The sequence below is a fragment of the Stylophora pistillata genome, chromosome 4 (genome assembly GCF_964205215.1).
Source record: "Stylophora pistillata chromosome 4, jaStyPist1.2, whole genome shotgun sequence".
Classification (NCBI taxonomy): domain Eukaryota; kingdom Metazoa; phylum Cnidaria; class Anthozoa; order Scleractinia; family Pocilloporidae; genus Stylophora; species Stylophora pistillata.
In genome coordinates this window covers 32,596,946-32,618,627 of record NC_142522.1, presented here as the reverse complement: position 1 = coordinate 32,618,627, position 21,682 = coordinate 32,596,946, and the positions used below count along the sequence as shown (strand labels likewise).

Below are 21,682 nucleotides of genomic sequence, written 5' to 3'. Positions count from 1 at the left end.
GGCAAGTAATTCATGGCCGTCTCAGCAGAGAGGCATTTTGTCTGCGCATGCGCGAGCAGAATTAGTTTGTCGCGTTCGGCGCCATTTGTAGAGTTTTCGACGCGTTTCTGCGAGGTTTCACTGGACGATCGACACCCTTTTGTAATATTTTGTGAATATGGATGAAGGAGTATGGCAAGTTCGCCAACATTTCTAACTCTGTGGATACTCATGGTGTTTGCTGGCTCTTCGGTTGAGGATATTTTAATGATCAAAGTGCGAACAAAACGCGAAAAAAGCCCGAAAACTTTAAGTTTGAGATTCGAGTTACTGAAGATCAATATGTACACATGAGACAACAAACCTTGAAGGTTAGTCTTAAGATGTTGATGTTTTATTTTTGTGAATCACAAAGTTGTCTGTGGAGACGATCGTGAGATATTTGATCCGAGGAAAGATAGAAATTTAGAGTTTGATATTATTTTACTTCAACTTCAAAGTAAAATTGCGTTAAGTTTGAGGTGGCCTCCAAGCATCAAATCACTTTAAATAACATCGTCTTTTCCTTCTCTTTACAGTCATATAGGACACAAGGCTTTAAAAAATGTTCCAGCTTCAGGATTAAGTTGCTCTAACTACAACCCTCGGCGAATTATTTTTCGGGAGGTTTTGGTGGATTTTTCAAGTCATGACCCAAAACCGTCTTTGGCCTTTTTGCTCTCTAAGTCTGTGGAATATGGTGGGTAGGCATGTGTCTTAACAACGGTTATGGTCTTACCTCAATCAACTACGGTTTTGGCTTATTTTTTTACTGTGTTTTGGAGGTAATTTTTATTGTTGCCTTTTCGAGCTTCATGTGCTAACTAGAGGAAAAACTTCGGTAAAACTTATTTATCAATTGGCCCCCAAATCCCTTTCTATTGTCAGTTCATTGTTTATTTATCTAGCTTTCGGTCTAACTAGTCCATTAATCTCAAAAAAATGCGTGGGCTTTGTCTCATGAGTAAAACTGGTGCCCTTTTCTTCGTGTTCATGTGTTATTCGAAACGAATGTCGTCAGCTGTATTCTGTCCTGTTCATTTCAGTAGAATGCTTTGCCTTGCGAAATGAATGTTGAGTCGAAGTGCACTATGAATTTCAAACCAGTTGAGTTATATTTCACTTTGCTGTATGTGTCGTGATCAAGAAATTCTCATTTCTTAAGATTGATGATATGAATTAACTTTTATGTTCTCTTCTGTTTAAGGTAATGTGAAGTGACCCAATAATTGGTAGTATAGACAGAATGGTTGGCAGTGACATTTACTGTGGCAAGCTGTTATTCAAGAACTTGTCATTATTCCCAGAAGCTTACTACTGGTTTAAATTTTTAGTCTTTTGTTCTCTGTACACAACTTGCCTAGACTAATATGCTATACGGGAGTTATGTCTACTTTATTTGTAAAATTGGTAAAATTACCAATAAAATTTCCAATAAAGTTTTCAGAAGTTTTGTCCAGATTTCATTGAAAATGAATGTGAGGAGTGATCAGTCATATTCCTTAAGAGTGTTTAAGCTTCCAGGATGAGAGCTAATAAATTTATTGAGTGATTCATACATGATTTGTCTCCTGTAAAATTGTCACAGCTAAACCCCCTGGCAAATGTCTATAAATTTCTTTAACATAGCAGCCAGGTTGGTGTTCATTACCACTTAAAATGCGGTATCATAGTCTCCTTTTGACTTCAGTCTTATTTCTCTAAAATCTAATACGTGTAAATGATCCATTTTCATAAAAAAGCAAAACTCTCCTCGTTATTTTATTCTGACTTTAATCAGTCTTGTTTCCAGGGGATACAAGCCTTGGGAAAAAGTTTGGGTTTTGTCCTCACTGATACTATCAGCTGTGCCGGTTCTTACGAAATTGTCAGATAACTCTCATAACTTAATAGGTTGCAAAAGGTGTATGTGATGTTTTTGGGCTGTAAGAAGGATGGATGAAGTCAAATATATTTTTTATTAGGAAAATAATTGATTCAGTTGTGATTTGTTAAAAAAACTTTTCAACCAAAACCTAACCTTCTGTGAACTTTTACTTTTTGCAAATACATTGCACTAGCAGTTTAAGCTCTAAAACACTCAAAGGAATTGAACTCAATTGTACACGCTTTTGCATTTGGAAAATCAATCAATGTGACTTCCTTTCACACCACACAACCATATTAAGACTAGGGTGCTTCCGTTTAAGTTACAGAGGGAAAAATGACAAGAAAAGTTGTCTCAAGAACTCGCTCCACTATTGTTTTCCAATCCATTTTCCTGCTTCACTTTTTACATGGGAAACCCACACAGGCATGTAGCAGCAGTTATCCACTTCAAACAGAAATTTACTGAACAAGTGCAGACAAAATGCCTCTCTGGTTGATCTATGTAAAAGCCCACAAACTGCCCAAAAACATCACACCTTCCGCAACCTTGCGTTTCAACCTATTAAATTACGAGAGTTATCTAACAATTTGATGAGAACCTGTACAGCTGATAGTATCAGTGAGCAAGCTCTCATCCTGGAAGCTTATACACTCTTAAGGAATATGACTGATCACTCCTCACATTCATTTTCAATGAAATCTGGACAAAACTTCTGAAAACTTTATTGGAAATTTTATTGGTAATTTTACCAATTTTACAAATAAAGTAGACATAACTCCCATATAGCATATTAGTCAAGGCAAGTTGTGTACAGAGAACAAAAGACTAAAAATTTAAACCAGTAGTAAGCTTCTGGGAATAATGACAAGTTCTTGAATAACAGCTTGCCACAGTAAATGTCACTGCCAACCATTCTGTCTATACTACCAATTATTGGGTCACTTCACATTACCTTAAACAGAAGAGAACATAAAAGTTAATTCATATCATCAATCTTAAGAAATGAGAATTTCTTGATCACGACACATACAGCAAAGTGAAATATAACTCAACTGGTTTGAAATTCATAGTGCACTTCGACTCAACATTCATTTCGCAAGGCAAAGCATTCTACTGAAATGAACAGGACAGAATACAGCTGACGACATTCGTTTCGAATAACACATGAACACGAAGAAAAGGGCACCAGTTTTACTCATGAGACAAAGCCCACGCATTTTTTTGAGATTAATGGACTAGTTAGACCGAAAGCTAGATAAATAAACAATGAACTGACAATAGAAAGGGATTTGGGGGCCAACTGATAAATAAGTTTTACCGAAGTTTTTCCTTTAGTTAGCACATGAAGCTCGAAAAGGCAACAATAAAAATTACCTCCAAAACACAGTAAAAAAATAAGCCAAAACCGTAGTTGATTGAGGTAAGACCATAACCGTTGTTAAGACACATGCCTACCCACCATATTCAACAGACTTAGAGAGCAAAAAGGCCAAAGACGGTTTTGGGTCATGACTTGAAAAATCCACCAAAACCTCCCGAAAAATAATTCGCCGAGGGTTGTAGTTAGAGCAACTTAATCCTGAAGCTGGAACATTTTTTAAAGCCTTGTGTCCTATATGACTGTAAAGAGAAGGAAAAGACGATGTTATTTAAAGTGATTTGATGCTTGGGGGCCACCTCAAACTTAACGCAATTTTACTTTGAAGTTGAAGTAAAATAATATCAAACTCTAAATTTCTATCTTTCCTCGGACCAAATATCTCACGATCGTCTCCACAGACAACTTTGTGATTCACAAAAATAAAACATCAACATCTTAAGACTAACCTTCAAGGTTTGTTGTCTCATGTGTACATATTGATCTTCAGTAACTCAAATCTCAAACTTAAAGTTTTCGGGCTTTTTTCGCGTTTTGTTCGCACTTTGATCATTAAAATATCCTCAACCGAAGAGCCAGCAAACACCATGAGTATCCACAGAGTTAGAAATGTTGGCGAACTTGTCATACTCCTTCATCCATATTCACAAAATATTACAAAAAGGTGTCTATCGTCCAGTGAAACCTCGCAGAAACGCGTCGAAAACTCTACAAATGGCGCCGAACGCGACAAACTAATTCCGCTCGCGCATGCGCAGACAAAATGCCTCTCTGCTGGCCGTCTCCATATAGACTCCCTGTTACCCAGTCTCCATATAGACTCCCTGTTACCCAGTCTCCATATAGACTCCCTGTGACCCATTCTCCCTGTGCACCCTGTGCACCCTGCGCACCCTGCGCGCCCTGTGCGCCCTGTGCGCCCTGTGCGCCCTGTGCGCCCTGTGCGCCCTGTGCACCCTGTGTATTTAGAAAAAACTATTGCTTTTGAAACAATTTTCATTGTTAAGAACCAAATAATAATTTTAAAGGCTTATTGTGTGAAATTCAAGATAATCTTTTAAGGCAACAAAATCGCGCGAGGATATGATGGGCAATGGGCAACACACCCCTTAATTGTCTGTGTAGTACTCAGTTGCCTAGTAAAACAATAAACTTTGTTGATCACACATTGTGGCCTGTGTTTTCATCTGATTGAATATAAAGTGGAAACTGTTTTGCAATACGCACAAAACATTAGCTAGCTGCCACAAATCACTCATAAAAGTTCGCGTTATATTAATCTGGTTTTTAATCAAGGGTAAACATAATTTTGAATTGCATTAATTCCACATTCCAACCTCGACATTTTGTTATGTCATAAGTCATTTCGGGATACAATGATTTGCAACTGTAATTAAATTGTAACAAATAAAAGAAACGTAAATCATAAGTATCGTCAAATTATCCTCTTAATTTCTTCCTTTGTACCCCTAAAAGAGCGTAGTTAATTGAAGTGGAATGGTTGGGGAACCATTTGTTGAATTTCTGTTGGCTTTTTTGACGTAACCGTGCACAACGTTCAATTTGAACTGACCGACCAATCATCCTGGGGGGGACTCCCGTATAATGGGTAAACCCTGCGTACCCTGTGTGCCCTGTGTACCCCGTGTACCCTGTGTACCCTGTGTACAGGGTAAACAGGGTACACAGGGTACACAGGGGTACACAGGGTACACAGGGTACACAGGGTACACAGGGTACACAGGGGTACACAGGGTACACAGGGGTACACAGGGTACACAGGGTACTCAGGGTACACAGGGTACACAGGGAGAATGGGTAACAGGGAGTCTATATGGAGACTGGGTAACAGGGAGTCTATATGGAGACTGCCATGAATTACTTGCCGATTGCCCAAGGCGCTTTAACTCTTTTTTGGTAAACGGCATAATGTACAAAACAACGATGTCTATATGAAAAGGATCAAGAAGACTGGAAAACGGACTTATTATCCCTTGATCCACCTTGGCCAGAACGACCAGGTAAGCAATCACCCCAAGGTGAGATCATTCGATTGGAGGAACTGTCTGGGCACGAGGACATAATTTTTAGTTGAGCGACCGAGGTGAAGTTATTGGTATAAGGTTTTCAGTGATCAATAAAGATGAGCTATGACTAAAACCGAGTAGAGGCGCACTAGGCCATGTCTGGGTTACTTTTTTTTTTCTATGTTTTTTTTAAAGGAGGCCTGGTGCTCAACCATTCTTGAGAAAATAAGTTTAACTTGCATGTGAATAAAAACTTGTTATCACGTGAAAGAAATTCTTTCACATGGTAACAAGTTTTTATTCACATGCAAGTTATGAGCATCGGGAGTCGCTTTAAAAAAGATACTAATTGAAAAGTAATTCGAAAATAAACCATTGGTATAGGGGCGCTTAATGGAATCAGGGTATTAACAAACACCAATGCGGTGGAGGCGCAGTGCTTATTGGAACAAGGTGCAAAATCGAATCACGACAGTACTTTTCTGAGCTGGATTTTGTTAGTTCATGCTTTGGTGAAGAATAAAAAATGGAAATGTTAAGAAAAGGCCAAATAACTTAAAAGGACCTAGATTGCCATGAATATACCCAAATACCTGACCAAAAATGAAGTAACACCCAAATTCATTTATTTCCATTGTTGGTTACTAACAGTGTAGTTAGTAATTAAGGAGTTAAACACTGATACATGCATTCACATTTGCATTTTGTTCATAAGTCACCACAGGTGAAATTACTAGCAGTGAAAACTCACCCATCATATCTCTTAGAAGTACTACAATGCAAAAAAAATTCAAAATACAAATATGAGTAAAAATTAAATCAACTAGAACAAGTGAAATTAACAACAGTAAAAATTCACCCATCTAATGTCTCTTGGAAGTACTAAAATGCACAAAAAAATTAAAATTCCAATATCAGAGAAAAAAATTAAATAAACTAGAACTGTTCAAAAAAAATGTTTAACTCGTCATAAATCTTAGTTACCAGTATTCACAGAATAAGTATAGACAATCATGTATCTTACACATGTGCACTTAATCTGACCACTTAAATAGAAAACCACAACACTGTCCATTGATTGGGAGGACTGGAATGCATCATTACAATAAGGCATACAGATATTAACAAATGGTAAACACCACAGCGTACACTATTGAGTTATAGATGCACGCAGGAGATTGCTAAGCACGAAAGAAGCGAAAGAGTCGCTCGAGGCGATAGCCGAGGATCGTGCATCATATGTATCTAATACTGCAGTACAAAATATATGAACTTCATATATTTCATTGTATCTCATTTATCACTTTCACGGGTTTACTACGAATCAACTTAATGGCCTGCTCCCAGTTGGCTTGTTAGCTCAATTGGTAGAGCACTGCACCAGTATCTCAGAGGTCAGTGGTTCGAATCCCGTACAGGCCTGATTTTTTTTAGGTCTGATTTTCGCTATTGCTTAAATAGCGCTATCTACTGCGAGGATCGTGCATCATATGTATCTAATACCACAGTACAAAATATAGGAACTTCATATATTTCATTGTATCTCACTGAATTTTTGATTAAACAATTGAATCTAAAGAGTAGCTACAAAATAGTTCAGTTGCACAGCTTTTCAGTGAACAAATATCTCAGAAGAAAGTGAGATAGGTAGTCATCAAAACACAGTACTTGACATAAAATGATTTATCAGTATCCACTTAGGATCAAATAATCATGCTCACGTCAGAGGGCTAATGGGGTTACAGGTGAGACAATGAATTGACCTCAACATTTCTTTATACTAATTTATGTGGCATGTTTGGAGAACACTACAAAAATACTCTTACTGTTATTTATAAGAATGTGGTTTAGTATAAACCTAACAAGGATATAGTTTTAAAACCCACCAAAAAAGGTTATTAGATCACCCTCTGTGTTATTGGTCAGGAGTTTGTTGTAATTCAGACCATTCATTGATCTCACTGACCATGTCATCCCTTTTCATCTCCTTTAATATGTCTACAAAATCCCCCACAGTTCCTTTGGGTTTTACTGCAGAAAATCTTTCTCTTAGTAGAACATAACTAACAGGATCAAGAACATTCTGTGTCTTTGTTGCCTGTCGGAGAACCTCAAACTGAGGTATCGTAAGTCCTAGCTTCTCTGCAAGGAGTCTTTTGTCTTTGCCATCTCTTCTTGGTATGTCGAGTGACAAACAAATATTATACAAAAGCTGGAATGGCATTTGTAAAATCTTGGCATTGTACTTTTCTCTCTGTGTTAACACTGACCAGTTGACAGCTCTCATTGATTGCACACTCATATTGACAGGACAATTTCTCACAACATTGATAAGGGATTGAGGCCACAATTCAGGTGATAGAAACTGGTTTTGAGGCTGCTGGAAAACTGTCAAAAAAGAGCACACAATATTACTGTGTTCTGGCTACTTTTTAAAATGGACTCCTTCAAAGGTCTCTCAGCCCTTTAACTCCCAAGATCTGATAAGCAAATCTCCCTTCTAGTTGCTATACTGTCATCAATCATCCTTCAAAAATGCTTAGTTTGAAATTATTTTACATGTTCAACACAGCACATACTTTCTCCCGAGTTAACTGAAAAACTTCTTCCATGCAGTTCTTGAATATTTACATAAACGTAATCATAGTTACTAATTTTTATGTCTGGTTTGCAAAACATTTTGTTCTTTTTTTGTGGGGAGTGGAGCTTAAGTTTTTTAATCTTAGTTTTCTTTGAATTGTATGTTTTGGCTTGGGCTTTGGGTTAATTCATCCATTCCAAATCATTATTTATGTATAAATTCCAAATTACTTGAGAGGTCAAATGAAGCAGAAAACTCACAAGTACAAGGCACTAAAACTGACACTCACCCATGGGGCCAAGCATCAGACCAAGTATAAAGTTTGGACATGATGTGTTCCTGTCAGTTGGTGGGTTTAAATCCCTTGGTGTTTCATCAATGCAAGAAGGAGTTCCTGGAAGTTGTGCTACTACCTCAACTCTGTCTGATTGGGTTAAAATAACAAATTATTAATAAGCAAATTGAATTAGCTCCTGAATTATAGAGGGTTACTGCCTGAAATGTCAGCCTTTAAAAATCATAGTGGTGGTTGATACCAAAGAAAGCACAATTACAATAAAACTTGCATTTTTATTTCAAAAAAAAATTGAGTACATTAAATTAAATAAAAAAACAAGGGCATAGCCGGGGGGGTCCTGGGGTGCCCATGACCCCCCCTTAGTAGGCCTTCTTTTGAGCAAACAACCTACAATATTCAGGTGGCGAAAACGCCATGACAGTATCTTGGCCGTAAAAGCTATTGTTGAAAAGCCCACTTTTTTAAAATTTGTTTTTTTGTAAAGTATTTTCGTCAACGGCTCTTATATTGAGTTAATATGGGCCTTCATGCCGCGATAATACGACTGAGCCTGCTGATACATGCGGGAGAGCAGCGGTGTAAATGGTGAGTAGCCTCAGTGACCCCCCCCCCCTTTGAAAAATCCTGACTATGCCCCTGTAAAATAAAACAGGAAAAACTGGAAGACTGCATAATCACAGTCTCAAGTTCATTAATAAAAAAAGGTTCCTGATAGGAGAATGGAGGTTATGTTAGATTGGTGTGCCATACTTTGAAAGAAAAATAAAACAAGAAATAACATAGATAAAAGAATAATTGGCACAAAACTATATAAGTGCATGTGTTAAATGCCTATTGTTCGAGTTCCACTATTTTATTTTCACACAGCAATAAAACTGTCATTTTTACCTAGATAAAGATGTTAGCAACAACGAAAGGACGACTCTAATAACCTGTATGGCAGAACAGTGGAATGGCAGAAAATAACCCCAAATCTTAAAACACGGAACTGCAGAAAATGACCCTAAATCCTAAAACACGGAACAGTGGAAAATTACCCCAATTCCTGAAACACGGAACGGCAGAAAATAACCCCAAATCCTAAAACACGGATTGGCAGAAAATGATCCCAAATTCTAAAAACATGGAATGGATGTCAGGGCATGTTGCGCAAATTTTGTACAAAGACACTCAAGCGCTTGGCTCATTAATCCCCACAACGAGAATGTGCATGACTAAAATTAAGTGTTATTAATTTTTTTTTCTTTTACTGATTGATATGAATAATAATGAACCTTTATACATGAAAGATAGCTGTGTTTTCATGTTGTAAACCTGTTTAGTTATACGTTTTGTTATGCTAAATTTGCCATGAGTTTTAGTCGCGACATAAAAAGTTGCACAGCACGTTTCCAGGTTACGTCTGCACTGGAACATTTTCAGGCTTCTTAAAATATAGTGATGTTCAGCCCCAGCTCCAAACTTAGACTAGCATGAGAGCAAGCCCTTGTTAGGAGCCCGTCAATACGAGCATTTCTTCATCCACGAAAAAGTTTTAGGCCTCGAGTAACACTGGGTGAAGAGAGGTTTGCATGGGGTCATGCACGTGGGAATTTCTCATGGCCATAGAGTTGATGATTTGCAATTTGTTGAGGAACAGAAGAAATCCACTAAACAAATTGGTAAAATAGCCTCTTTTTTGTCCAGAGAGTTTATTTCTTCCCCTGATATATAAGCTGTAAATTTAATAGTAGGATGATGGTGTTTTGGACACCTGGTCGCGAAGAAATTCTTCAATTTCTTCTTGATGGCTTCCTTTTGCCTTTTCACGCCATGAGAAATGGATGTCAGGGCATGTTGCACGAATTTTGTACAAAGACACTCAAGCGCTTGGCTCATTCATCCCCATGACGATAAGGTGTGTGACTAAAATTAAGCGTTATTAATTTTTTTCTTTTACTGACTGATATGAATAATAATGACGGTCAGACGGTCATTATTTTCAACCCTGATGATGGCAAACAGCCAAAAACGTTTGGTTCCAACATTTTAATCTTTAATTGTTTCCAAATCTTTTAGCCTTGTATAGAATATATAATTAGAGAATAATTAACACAAAATTAATGAAAGCTTTGTGCATGGGTACAAACAATTTTGGTCAGCTTCTTACTCTTACATCTATCAGCCAACATTTTGGAAATGTAAATCAATCAGTAATAACTAAGTTTGAAAACAGTTACCTGAACCAATATTTTCTGTCCCACCAGTCCAATCTGACGATGTGTCCAAGAAGGAGTTGTCTCCCACCTCACTTGAATGGCCATGTTGATAAACAGCACGCCTTGTTGCAGGGTCAATATGGCAGGCTTCAGCATCTTGATGTGACACTGACTGGACTGGATGGGGATGGACAGAAGAGAGGGCATCAGCTGTAGTTTCTTCTGATCGACTTTTACTTTTTTTTCGAAATCTAAACATGATAGCCAGCAATACGATAGCTAACATTATTCCACCTAACATGTAAATAGTAGTCTGCCTCTTCCACTTTGAATAACTGCCTAATGGTGGCAATCTGTTAGTAGTGTTTGGGTCTTCCGTTGACTTTGATTCTCCATTTAATATAATGCTGGAACCAGCCTGAACCATGGAGCTAGTGGCAGAAATTACCAAATTTGTGGTGGTGGCAATAATCTGGGAACGAGAGGTGACTGTTCCAGATGCAAAAATCACATAGCTTGTTTGTGAGCTTTCCCGAGGTTGCTGTTTGATTTCAACACAATGAATATCTGTCTCATAAGGAACAGTGGTCTCACAAGGTACAGACGAAGTTGAATATCCTTCAATGCATTCAGGACAAGGGAAACAACTGTGGCATTTGCCTGCGGTATCAATTCTTTTTATCTCGCCCGTACAATCTGGGCATTGAGCTGATGCCACTCTCTCAGGGACCTTGCGATAAAAAATGAAAAATACACCATAACACAGTCAGGTGCGCGAGGTACAGTTACTATGTTTATCATAATTAATACATCACAACCACAACGACTGAGAAGGTGCAAATTAAATCTTTCTCTTAATTTCCGAAATTCAAGCTTACATCATTAACTCTTTCCTTAAACAATTAAATGCAGACTAAATAAGATAGCAGCATCATAGAATATACGTATGATGCACGATCCTCGCAGTAGATAGCGCTATTTAAGCAATAGAGACATTTAGCACCACGGTTTTCGAATTAACGGCAGACCTCAAACGGCACTTCCAGGTTAGGCGCTTGACGTTTGACGTTTATGGCTTCTACCACTTTAGCTACACTTCTCCAACCTCAAGCAAATTTACGTAGAAAACTAGCGAATTATGGGAACTTCCAGAAAATGGCGGCTGCTGCAAGGTTAGTTTTTCTAAGCTGATGTATTTCAGGATTTTTTGGAGTTCTCAAACCTTCATTTATCTGTAAAAAAGAAATAAATGTTTTGTTCTCCATTTCTAAGGCATGATTTTGAGGACATCCTTGATGTAGCTCTGGCCTATGACAGCAGTTCTTCAGATGATTCGAGCGATGAAGACGACCTGGATCTTCTTCTAGTCGATGCCATGTTCCCTGAAACTAGCAAGCCCGACTATATACGGCTCAATTTGGAAGACTTGACTGAAATTCAGTGTGAGACGATGTTTAGGTTGGTTTTTTTCCCCCGATTTTGGACACGATAGCCTTTCTTTGAATTACAAATTAAAAAACATTAACTTCAATGACAGGTTCCAAAAACACGACATGCAACGCCTCCTGACTGCATTGGAAATCACAGAGTATTACATTTGCGTTCAGCGAACACACGCAACTGGGATGGAGGCCTTAATGATCTTACTCAGGAGATTGGTCTACCCAGCAAGATGGTGCGATCTGGTACCCTTTTTCGGAAGGTCTGTGTCTGAGCTCAGTCTAATATTTAACACGGTATGTTTTTATGTAATATTAAGTTTTTTTGCAATTAAAGACAAATAACAAGCGCTAAAAATTGACTAAATGAATATTTGCATTTCTAGATAATGGATGACCTCTATGACCGGTTTCAACACTTACTCGATTCGTTAGATCTAGTGTGGTTGGACCCCGAGTTTTTCTCTCAAGTCATAAACAATAAAGGAGCACCGCTCAATCAATGCTGGGGTTTCATTGATGGGACAGCGAGACCTATTGCACGCCCCATCCGCAATCAGCGCATCATGTTCAGTGGACATAAAAGGATACATTGCTTGAAATTTCAGGCAAGTATTATCACCGTTCTTTAATTCGGTCGGATGCATCTTAAAAATTCGTAAGAAACCTTAATTACTCCCCACACCCTTCCAGTCTTGGTTAAGGCACCTTAGTCATATAATTAAGCCTCCACCCCCCCCCCCACCCACCCACCCACACACACAGACACACACAGACACACACAGACACACACACAGACACACACACAGACACACACACACACACACACACACACACACCACACACCACACCACACCACACAACACACACACACACACACACACACACACACACACATATGCACACTTCCTGAAAATGTCATTTTTCTAATAGAGTCAAGTATCCTCAAATCTTGGTTTTAAAACCTTGGCTGTCACAATTTTGAAGGCCTTTTATTCTTAGAACAATTAATTTTTACATGTGCAAATGGGCATTTGGCTAATGAGTTTGGCAGGTTGGGAGAGGAGTTGGGATAGTAACCAGGATTTTGCAGTGCCAGCCCAGGGCTTAAACAATTTCCAAGTACTTTTTGGTCCTAAAGAAATAAAAGCACAATGGAATCAGGAGAAAATGGGAATGTAACCAGGGGCTTATAATAAGGATTTTGTGGTATGTAGTAAAAGCTGTGAATTATGGTGTTAACATGGGTTATTTTCTCAGTCAGTTGTGGCACCAAACGGCCTGATTGCACACATGTTTGGCCCAATAGAGGGACGTCGACATGACGCATTTATGCTTGGTGTAAGTGGACTGACAGACAAGCTTAGCAGATTCCAGACACCCACAGGAGAGCCATACGTTGTGTATGGGGACCCTGCCTATGGTTTAGCACGCAACATCATTGGACCCTTTCGCGGAGCCCATATTACTGATGATGAACAAGCATTCAATACAGAAATGAGCAAAGTCAGGACATGTGTGGAGTGGGGCTTCGGTAAAATTTGTCAAAATTTTGCCTACTTAGACTTTAAAAAAAATCTCAAGGTTTTGCTGCAGCCTGTTGGGAAGTATTACTTAGTAGCAAGTATCTTAATTAATTGCCATACTTGCCTGTATGGGTCACAAACCAGCACATTTTTTGACCTTGATCCCCCTTCATTGGAAACATACCTTTCTAATCTCTAATGCAAACAATTTTTTTTTTTGACCATTACTATCTTTTTTTGGTTTTGTAAGCAAGCTTGAAATGGCAATGCATAGTGAGTGGGCCTCCCCATACTGTAATTTTGAGGAGGCAGCTTATAAAATGGAAAATCTTTAATGAAATATACTGAAAAACAAATAAACAAGCTAACAAGTCAAGTTGAAGGCTTTTTGCTCGAAAATCATCCATCAAAAAATCTTTTAAGCAAAGATCAAAGCCAACCCAGCCACATACAGCCTCAGATGTCTTGCACTAATTGGCGACCAGAAAATGCACTACTGAGTCTGCAAATTTTGCTTGCACCTCATGTTTGCATTGCTAGAGAGAACGCAGCTATAACCCTGTCTGGACAAATGTAGAGTAAGTAAACAAATCATTATATGTAACTGTAACCAGGGCTCGACACTGATGTTAGCCTTCTAGCCAGACTAGTAGAAATTCAGTTTTGGTTGGTGGTTTTCGATTTCAACCAGCCAGTTTAGCTAGTAAACTAACTGAAAGTGTTGTAACATCTAACATGCCACTAGCCACTTGGCTAGTAAGTTGAAAAGATAGTGTAGAGTCCTGGTAACTGTCTGAGTCTGTTTAGTCAGGAGGTGGTACCAGGAACCCCCCTTCCCCCTTACTCCAAACAAAATTCAAATGAAAAGTTGAAATTTAATTGTTACTTGGATGAAATAATTATGTTGTGAAACACAACAGCTGCCATATGCAGGCACACAATTTAGTGATAAACATTCTTTGTAACATGCCTTCACAATATTTTGGCTCATGTGAATAAAGTTGACATCCATGAAGTGAAAAGTCCAGTCAAGGTAATGCCCAATGGTTTGCTCACGGTAAAACAATGGAACATGCAGTGGAAAAATGGACACAATGCTACAAAACATTTTCTTTCCCCTTTTTCTTCAAAAGACGGTCTTTCAAAAGGCTAAGAATTGCCCTCCTTTCTTTCATTTCCATTTCTAACTTTGCCTTTCTTTCTTCTGCCTCTGCGGCATACTTTTCCTTGGCAAATTCCAACTCCATTCTTCTAAGTTCTAGCTCATCCTTTTTAATTTCAGCTTTCTGAGAGTATTTCTCTGTCAACATATCCATTGCTGAACATTTAGTTGCACGCTTCTGGGCCCTTTTTCTCTTTGAACCTATAATGATCAAAGATTGTTTTTGCTTTAAATTTCTTTCAACGAAGTTCGACCTTTTATCTTATCCTATCTTACACTTTATTACCAATGCAATAGAGTGAAAGTAGTATTTCAGAGAAATTCAAATAACAAATGTACAAACGTTTGTGCAATTTACTTGAAAATTGTTAAAGTAATAACAACCATCACACTATTTATAGGTGTTTCACTAAAATGCTGTTTGCACTTTTGAAGGGGTTTAAAATCAAATTGGTTTGAAAATTTTTGAACCCCCACAAAATCAAACCACAAGTGACAAATGTTGTTTCATAAAAATGCTTAGAAATAAATGTCTCAGGCACTCACAAAAATACTACTGTTTGAAAATAGCTGGCCATTGTCTATTTCTTTATGTAAATGCACTATCAGCCACAGCTATTACACTGTAATCAAACAGAGGTTTTAAAAGATCAATCAGCATTGAATATTTATACACTACAGTAATGTACCTCTCAAAGAAGTGCTTCCATCACCACTATCGGACCCCCCTGAATCTTCATCAGACTTACTAAATGTATCACCGTGACGCTCTAAAAGAAAAAGAGTTGAAACTAAATCAGCTTTCAACAGTGACAATTTGATCAGGATTCATATATGAGCTACTTTTGGCTGCATGTTGTACAATGAATGTGTGAATGATCATCGCAGTTATGAACACTAATTAAGCTGTAGTGAAAATATAGCCCAAAAGAAATTCTGGCTTGAGCAGGAGTTCACCCTGTGACCTCTGCATTCCTGGTGCAGTGCACTGCAGCAGTCATGCAGAGGTCATGGGTTTGACTACTGCACAAGCCTGAATTCTCTTTTTGGAACAGTTGGATGATTAATACTTATGGTAATACAGCTATCAAATTATCATGTATATTAACTTGCTAATCTTTCTACAGCTGCCTTTCTCATTTCCTCAGCTTTCTGTCTGTCATCTTCCTCTTTTTTTTTCTTTGCCTCCTTTTCTGTCTTCCTCATCTCTGCCATATCTCTTCTGTATGTAATTATGTCCTCACAGAGCTGCTGCAGCTCAGTCAACTCCTCTTCTGTGCCTGACCTTTCAAAGTCAAATTACAGTCACACCTGTGTAAAATGGTCACCAGTAGCTTTGTACTGGTTGATTGTTTAATGAAGGTTCAACATCTACAGTATAAAGAATTTGACATTGTTCAGCCCCACCTACATTTTTATTGATCACTGTAAGAAATTTATATTTCTTGCTCATTTGTAATAAATTAAACTACAGCTTTTGAGTACTAATTTAGCTATAATTGATTGCACATTCGGATGGTACCTTCTTACTCTATGAAGTGATTGCTTGATACAATAAAAATACACTCGTTGGGACCAAATTGCATTGTAAAAGGTGACCGCTTAACAGAGGTCACAATATTTGGAATAATAAGGGAGAAATTTTCGAGGCTATCAAAATTGACCGCTTAATACAGGTTGACCATTAATACAGGTTCGCTTGATACAGGTTTAACTGTAAATGTAGAACATCAAAGATGTAACCATGTGCCTTTAGCGAATGAAAGTGTTGGGACAGTTACCTTTTCAAAGCTTTGGCGTCCTCCGATTTGTATTTCTCAAGTATTCTATCCATCTTTTCTCGACATCTTCTCCCTTTGACTTCTACTGGTTTATCATCAGTAGAAAAAGTATTGCTGAGTATTTTTGCTACTTCGTCCCACTCTTGGGGCTTTTCAGGTAAATACTTTGCCACCTCCTTTGGAAGGGCTAACTCGTGCTTCATTTCTGGCCATCGGAATGGAGCCATGATACCCTGGAATTATAAAAAATTTTAAGCTTTCTCAGATACCATCCACTGCTGCTTGAATAATAAACCTTAAAGGTGAGAAAAACCTCATTTATGAGCTCACAAAAGGCCACTAGCGACCGAAAACTTCGACAAAAACATGAAATTGAAGAGGCCGCCATATTGAATTTCCAGACAACAGCAGTGTTTGATTTTCAAAGGGCAACAAGAAGTCCTATTTTCACTCATTCACTAAAAAATATGTCTAAACTTGTTCTAAAAGGACTGGTTTACATAAATTTCTGATTTATACGTGGCATAAAAACAAAATCAGGATAAAAAACGTTCAGGTAAATCACTTACGTGAAAACCTACCTCCTGCCGTTGAAAACGCGCGTTGAAAACTCCGAACGTGACCGCAGGGCTTGTTCACGTGACCTCCACCGGTTTGCCGTTCGAGGTTTCCGCTGAAAACCCTGGTGCTAAATGTCACTAATAGCGAAATTCAGACCTGAAAAAAATCAGGCCTGTACGGGACTCGAACCACTGACCTCTGCGATACTAGTGCAGCGCTCTAACCAATTGAGCTAACAAGCCAACTGAGAGCAGGCCGTTGAGCTGTACACTAGTATCGCAGAGGTCAGTGGTTCGAGTCCCGTACAGGCCTGATTTTTTTCAGGTCTGAATTTCGCTATTGCTTAAATAGCGCTATCTACTGCGAGGATCGTGCATCATACGTATCAAATACCGCAGTTCAAAATATATGATTTTCATATATTTATTCTATCTCATCATAGAATATCTACTAAATATACAGACGTTAGTGATAAAATATTTCAGCAGCATAAATTTATGTAAAAGGACACAACAGTTTTGATTATCACATTTCACATAACAACTTTGAACCCCGATCGACAGATTTCGCAAATCGTCACAATAAAATTCTTACCACAACACAGACGAAATATCCGAGGGAAATAGAATGAATTTACGTAAGAAAGCAATACGAACCCATAGGATGCATAAAATCTAAGGCTGGCAAAAGTACATGTAAAGCACTCGGAGAGTTGTCTCCCTTCGCAAAGGTTCGCCATTTTATCTTTTGAAATCGAGGTGGTGGTTCTATTCTGCCCGAAAACATGATCTGTCACCCGACGATGTTGATGGAACTCATGCATCTGTAACTTTTTTGTCGGCCGATAACGTTATCCTAATTAGGATTAAGAGCTACCTGCTCGCATACTTAACCTTCACTGGGACTTACTCACGACAGAAGAGTCTGTAATTGGTATTACTCCTGACTATCAAATTACAAATAAAAAAAGGTTTTGACATGGGTATCTAAGTAACGGTCGTTAATGGTCGCTGAAGGGCAGAACTGGCGACAAAATTAAAAGGAACAATAAATCTGTCCTCATAGTATAGTAACCAACTATCTTTATCTTGTCTTAGCCTGGTCTTGGTTCTTATGTCATTTTATCAGCTATAACACTAGCATTGTCTTCAATCGGTTTTTCCTAAGCTTTTATATGGAATCAAAGAGCGAAAACTACCTAATTTTAAAAGGATCATTCTGTACTTACAGACAAGACAAGAACTAGTAGAATCCCCGCAGTCAGGTTGCAGAATAAGCTTTCTTCGTGAAACCCAAAAGAGGCCATTTTCTACAAGAACACAAAGGAAATAAAATTCTTTTAAAACTATTTCACTCAGTCTTACACTGACTTGATTCTTAGCTTCTAGCATCAATTTAGCTTCTAGCATCAATTAACAGAGAAGCTAGGATCGGCAATGTCGATAGCGTCATGTATGTAAATCTAATAAGAAAGATGGTAAATTGAAGCTCGACTTGAAACACCAACGTTAGCTATTTACTATGCGGCGATACATTTTGCATTGTGCTGAGCAAGCGTTTTCGTCAGAAACATAACATTCACAAAACAAAACTTGCACAGGGACACACTTGGCCTCTTGTTCTTTCGTTTACTTTACATTTTTCTTTTTGCTGTAGCAGTATGCCTTTGTTTATGGTCTTCCACTTTTGGATTGAAATTTTGATAGCGTGCTTGAGAGCAAATCTGACCTTTTATCCGCTAAACAAACAAATATTAAAAGTTTTCATTAGTCAGCATTTTGCGGAGTTCAAAAATAGAAGTTAAAACAATGAAACTTGATTCATCAGAGCCTCGATTAACTATGGTTTATTCAATTGTGCTAATAAGTCAACTAGATGGAACAATATTTTTTTTAGGTGCATAACTTCTCTCTTGCCTATTAAAATTGTTTTTTCCTTGAGACATTCGTGTTTGAAACGGACAGTTATTTTTATTAAAAAATCTTGAAGGAAAGTCACGACATATCAGTATCTACTTTTTGAAGCTATCAAGTGGATAATTATTGGAGCTTTGTGTAAGGGTTAAAATTGTCGTGTTAAAATGCTGGTGGACAAACTGTAAATTGAATCAAAAGTATAAATTTAAATAACTAATATACCGGTAAAATAAATAGTGCGATATTTATAGTGGGCTGTAATAACCAGCAAAACAGTTTGTCCAAACACCACAGAATTTTTAATAATCAACAACAAGGGGTCAAGTTACAAGTCATGTGAAATACGAACTAACTACGTCTTCACTTTCCTCCCCTCTAGACTCGCACTTAGGTCTAGTGAATAATGAACAGTGCATCCTCGGAGACCCAGGGGCTGTGAGTCGATTTCAAGTTAAGGGCAGAAGAGCCCCTGGGGACATTGTCTTACAAGACTAGTTCCAAACGGTCGCAGTCGTTCTGGCATCTTATTGGTGCCAGAAAATCTTTGTGTTTTTCTGCCCAATCAGAGTGAAGTGTCATTTGGAGTCCTTTCGTGTGTTTTAACACGCACAACAAGCTCTGTTGCTCGCTACGCTTGTTTGGGCCGTATGACGAAGCTTTGCCCGAGGTGAAAAGTTTCAGTCTCAGCACACAATGTAAGAGAAATCGATCAGATTGTCTGCGAAATCTTACCGGAAATTATACTGAATACTTTTTCGGGTATCACAAGAGAACATGTTTAAAAGTTTGCGAGGTTCGTGTAAAACATAATGGTTGCAGGCATTGATATGTCGCTTTAAACGTTAGATGAGATGGGTTTACACCGCTTTCGCCCCCTATCGAGTTCGCCCCTTCGAGTTCGCCCCTAACTTATACCGTGTTCGCCCCCACACTTTTCAAGTTCGACCCCACCAAGTCGAGTTCGCCCCTTGATTAAGTGATGTCCAGATGAGTTGATTTGTGACGAAGGCTCTAGCAGTATGTGCCAAATGTCAAGTCAGCGACGACCATTTTGAATTTCGGCAATTGCGTGGGATCTGGGGTTACCGGAACAACTGTCTACACTGAAGTTGTGATAATGGAAACCACACTTAAATCAAAACAACATTGCTTAACTTATTATTCGGACTGGAAACGTGAATATAAGACTAAAGAAGAATGCCAAACCTCGCTTTGATCACGCTTTTGATAATTTTTACAGACTTAAAGAACAACACCAGACTTGTGAAAGGCTTTGAGGCTATTGGTGCATTTCGATCCTCATTATTATTCCGGTAGCTAGACGCTGTTCCCTCATAGGTCCGCTTCGTTTAGTATTAAAATGAAAGGTCGCTTAAGTTTTTAGTACTTTACTTTACTTTACTTTTTACTTTACACTTTATTGATACTCCCTAAGTGGGCTTTTCAGCTCAATAGAATAAAAAAAATACAAATATATAAATTAATTGAGAATGTAAATACAATAATATTATAATTACAAAATATATATCAATAATATAATATATCAACTTAATAAAACATTTGCAAGATGACGTCTAAAATTCCTGGGGCATTTTAAGGACTTAATGTTATCATTCAAGGAGTTCCAGAGTTTGGCTCCTCCGAAAGCAAAGGAGCGCTGTCCTGTTGACAGGCGACATAAAGGTATATCCAAAGCACTAGTACACTCGTGTCAGCAATAAGCTATTTTCTCCATTATCAATAAGTCTATCGCTTCCAATCGTCGAAAAACAGTTTTTTTAAAAACTTCATCATGGATTCCTGCATCGTCTGCGATCAGATCGTTAATCCTCGTCAAGAAGCCCTCTTATGCGACGATGTGAACGTTGGCAATACCGGCGTACCTGCCAAACTTCCATGAGCCAGCATGACTAACGTGAAGCAGTCCGTTCCGGCGGATCAATCATTTGGCACTGTGAAGATTGCAAGGGATACCCTCTAAGCAGTACCCCGGTGCTATTTTCCGACTACGACTTTCAGTCTATGGTACGTTCAATAAATCCTGAGCTTGGCTGCGATAACTTCGATGCTCCTCCTGCTACGCCTTCTGAGCCTCCTGCATTTGATGAGTCGTCGCTAATGGAGCCTTTAGCCACAGGAACACCGTGCGAATCTTTGCGTTGGACTATAGAAAAGCCTTCGATCTGATAGACCACAGCCTCTTGTTATCGAAACTCTCGACCTACAACATTAACCCTTACATCATTAATTGGATAATAGCCTTTCTTAAAGATAGGAAACAAAGGGTCAAACTTGCACATGATTGTCTCTCAGAGTGGGGATCGGTCCGAGCAGGAGTACCGCAGGGAACAAAATTGGGACCGTGGCTATTCTTGGTTATGATAAACGATTTGAAAGTACCATCAGCCAGTGATTGTATAAAATATGTAGATGACACGACAGTGTATGAAATCATAAGCAAGGGTGGTCCTAGCAATGCTCAGTCTATGATAAACGAAGTAGCTACCTGGTCAACACTCGATTCATTTCAACTCCATCCGAAAAAATGTAATGAGCTAAGAGTTTCCTTTGTGCGCTCCCCTCCTTCCTACGATCTGATAGAAATTAATGGCTCTAAGGTTAATGCCGTTAGTGTCGTAAAATTACTGGGTGTGTATTTTCAAGACAACCTCAAGTGGAACACTCACGTTACTGAGACGATTAAAAAGGCCGCTAGGCGCCTTTACTTTTTAACTCAGTTAAAGCGAGCTAAGGTGCCATCACCTGAATTAGTTAATTTTTATGTTGCTTGTATTCAATCTGTCTTACTTTATGGATGTCAGGTCTACCATTATAGCCTCCCCAATTATTTGAGCTTAGGTTTAGAGCGTGTCCAAAAGAGAGCCTTGAAAATTATATACGGTTATGATAATCATTATAGAGAAGTG

At 38.4% G+C, this 21,682-nt stretch overlaps 3 protein-coding genes and 2 long non-coding RNA genes across 7 annotated transcripts; 2 read left to right on the top strand and 3 right to left on the bottom strand.

The window, feature by feature from the left end:
* Positions 1-84: 84 nt before the first annotated feature.
* LOC148733393 (uncharacterized) lies at positions 85-1,576 on the top strand. 2 transcript variants are annotated; one of them, XR_015999620.1, is made up of 3 exons: positions 85-350; positions 558-718; positions 1,065-1,576. It is a non-coding gene; the product is annotated as an uncharacterized LOC148733393 (long non-coding RNA). The 2 variants fall into 2 exon arrangements; XR_015999621.1 differs by having other exon boundaries at positions 88-350; positions 1,226-1,576.
* A 1,012-nt stretch (positions 1,577-2,588) lies between these two features.
* LOC148733392 (uncharacterized) lies at positions 2,589-4,009 on the bottom strand. The gene is made up of 3 exons (XR_015999619.1): positions 3,716-4,009; positions 3,348-3,508; positions 2,589-2,840 (listed from the first exon to the last, which is right to left on the bottom strand). It is a non-coding gene; the product is annotated as an uncharacterized LOC148733392 (long non-coding RNA).
* Positions 4,010-5,897: 1,888 nt separating this feature from the next.
* Positions 5,898-18,538, bottom strand: LOC111324501 (uncharacterized). The gene is made up of 4 exons (XM_088755860.1): positions 18,068-18,538; positions 10,392-11,100; positions 8,164-8,298; positions 5,898-7,681 (listed from the first exon to the last, which is right to left on the bottom strand). Exons 1-4 carry the CDS (start codon positions 18,143-18,145, stop codon positions 7,209-7,211), a joined length of 1,395 nt encoding a protein of 464 aa, XP_088611986.1. The 5' UTR covers positions 18,146-18,538; the 3' UTR covers positions 5,898-7,208.
* LOC148733391 (uncharacterized) lies at positions 11,388-13,711 on the top strand. The gene is made up of 4 exons (XM_088755863.1): positions 11,388-11,828; positions 11,908-12,106; positions 12,196-12,417; positions 13,070-13,711. The coding sequence occupies exons 1-4, from the start codon at positions 11,620-11,622 to the stop codon at positions 13,532-13,534; spliced, it is 1,095 nt and encodes a 364-aa protein (XP_088611989.1). The 5' UTR covers positions 11,388-11,619; the 3' UTR covers positions 13,535-13,711.
* LOC111336555 (uncharacterized) lies at positions 14,191-17,024 on the bottom strand. 2 transcript variants are annotated; one of them, XM_088755868.1, is made up of 5 exons: positions 16,848-17,024; positions 16,279-16,511; positions 15,607-15,782; positions 15,187-15,267; positions 14,191-14,698 (listed from the first exon to the last, which is right to left on the bottom strand). In XM_088755868.1, the coding sequence occupies exons 2-5, from the start codon at positions 16,503-16,505 to the stop codon at positions 14,433-14,435; spliced, it is 750 nt and encodes a 249-aa protein (XP_088611994.1). In that variant the 5' UTR covers positions 16,506-16,511; positions 16,848-17,024; the 3' UTR covers positions 14,191-14,432. The 2 variants fall into 2 exon arrangements, with proteins under 2 accessions (XP_088611994.1, XP_088611993.1); XM_088755867.1 differs by having other exon boundaries at positions 16,860-17,021.
* Positions 18,539-21,682: the final 3,144 nt, after the last annotated feature.

Bases quoted from the DNA above. Each gene is read 5' to 3' on its own strand.
- LOC148733391 (XM_088755863.1), top strand. From the start codon at position 11,620: ATGTTTTGTTCTCCATTTCTAAGGCATGATTTTGAGGACATCCTTGAT. The intron at 11,829-11,907 runs GTTGGTTTTTTT...CTTCAATGACAG, and splicing joins CAGTGTGAGACGATGTTTAG to GTTCCAAAAACACGACATGC. The intron at 12,107-12,195 runs GTATGTTTTTAT...TTGCATTTCTAG, and splicing joins TCAGTCTAATATTTAACACG to ATAATGGATGACCTCTATGA.
- LOC111336555 (XM_088755868.1), bottom strand. From the start codon at position 16,505: ATGGCTCCATTCCGATGGCCAGAAATGAAGCACGAGTTAGCCCTTCCA. The intron at 15,783-16,278 runs GTAACTGTCCCA...TGACTTTGAAAG, and splicing joins GACGCCAAAGCTTTGAAAAG to GTCAGGCACAGAAGAGGAGT. The intron at 14,699-15,186 runs GTACATTACTGT...TGATCATTATAG, and splicing joins TGGAAGCACTTCTTTGAGAG to GTTCAAAGAGAAAAAGGGCC.
- LOC111324501 (XM_088755860.1), bottom strand. From the start codon at position 18,145: ATGGCCTCTTTTGGGTTTCACGAAGAAAGCTTATTCTGCAACCTGACT. The intron at 11,101-18,067 runs GTAAGTACAGAA...TTTTATCGCAAG, and splicing joins TACTAGTTCTTGTCTTGTCT to GTCCCTGAGAGAGTGGCATC. The intron at 8,299-10,391 runs GTAACTGTTTTC...TAACCCAATCAG, and splicing joins GACAGAAAATATTGGTTCAG to ACAGAGTTGAGGTAGTAGCA.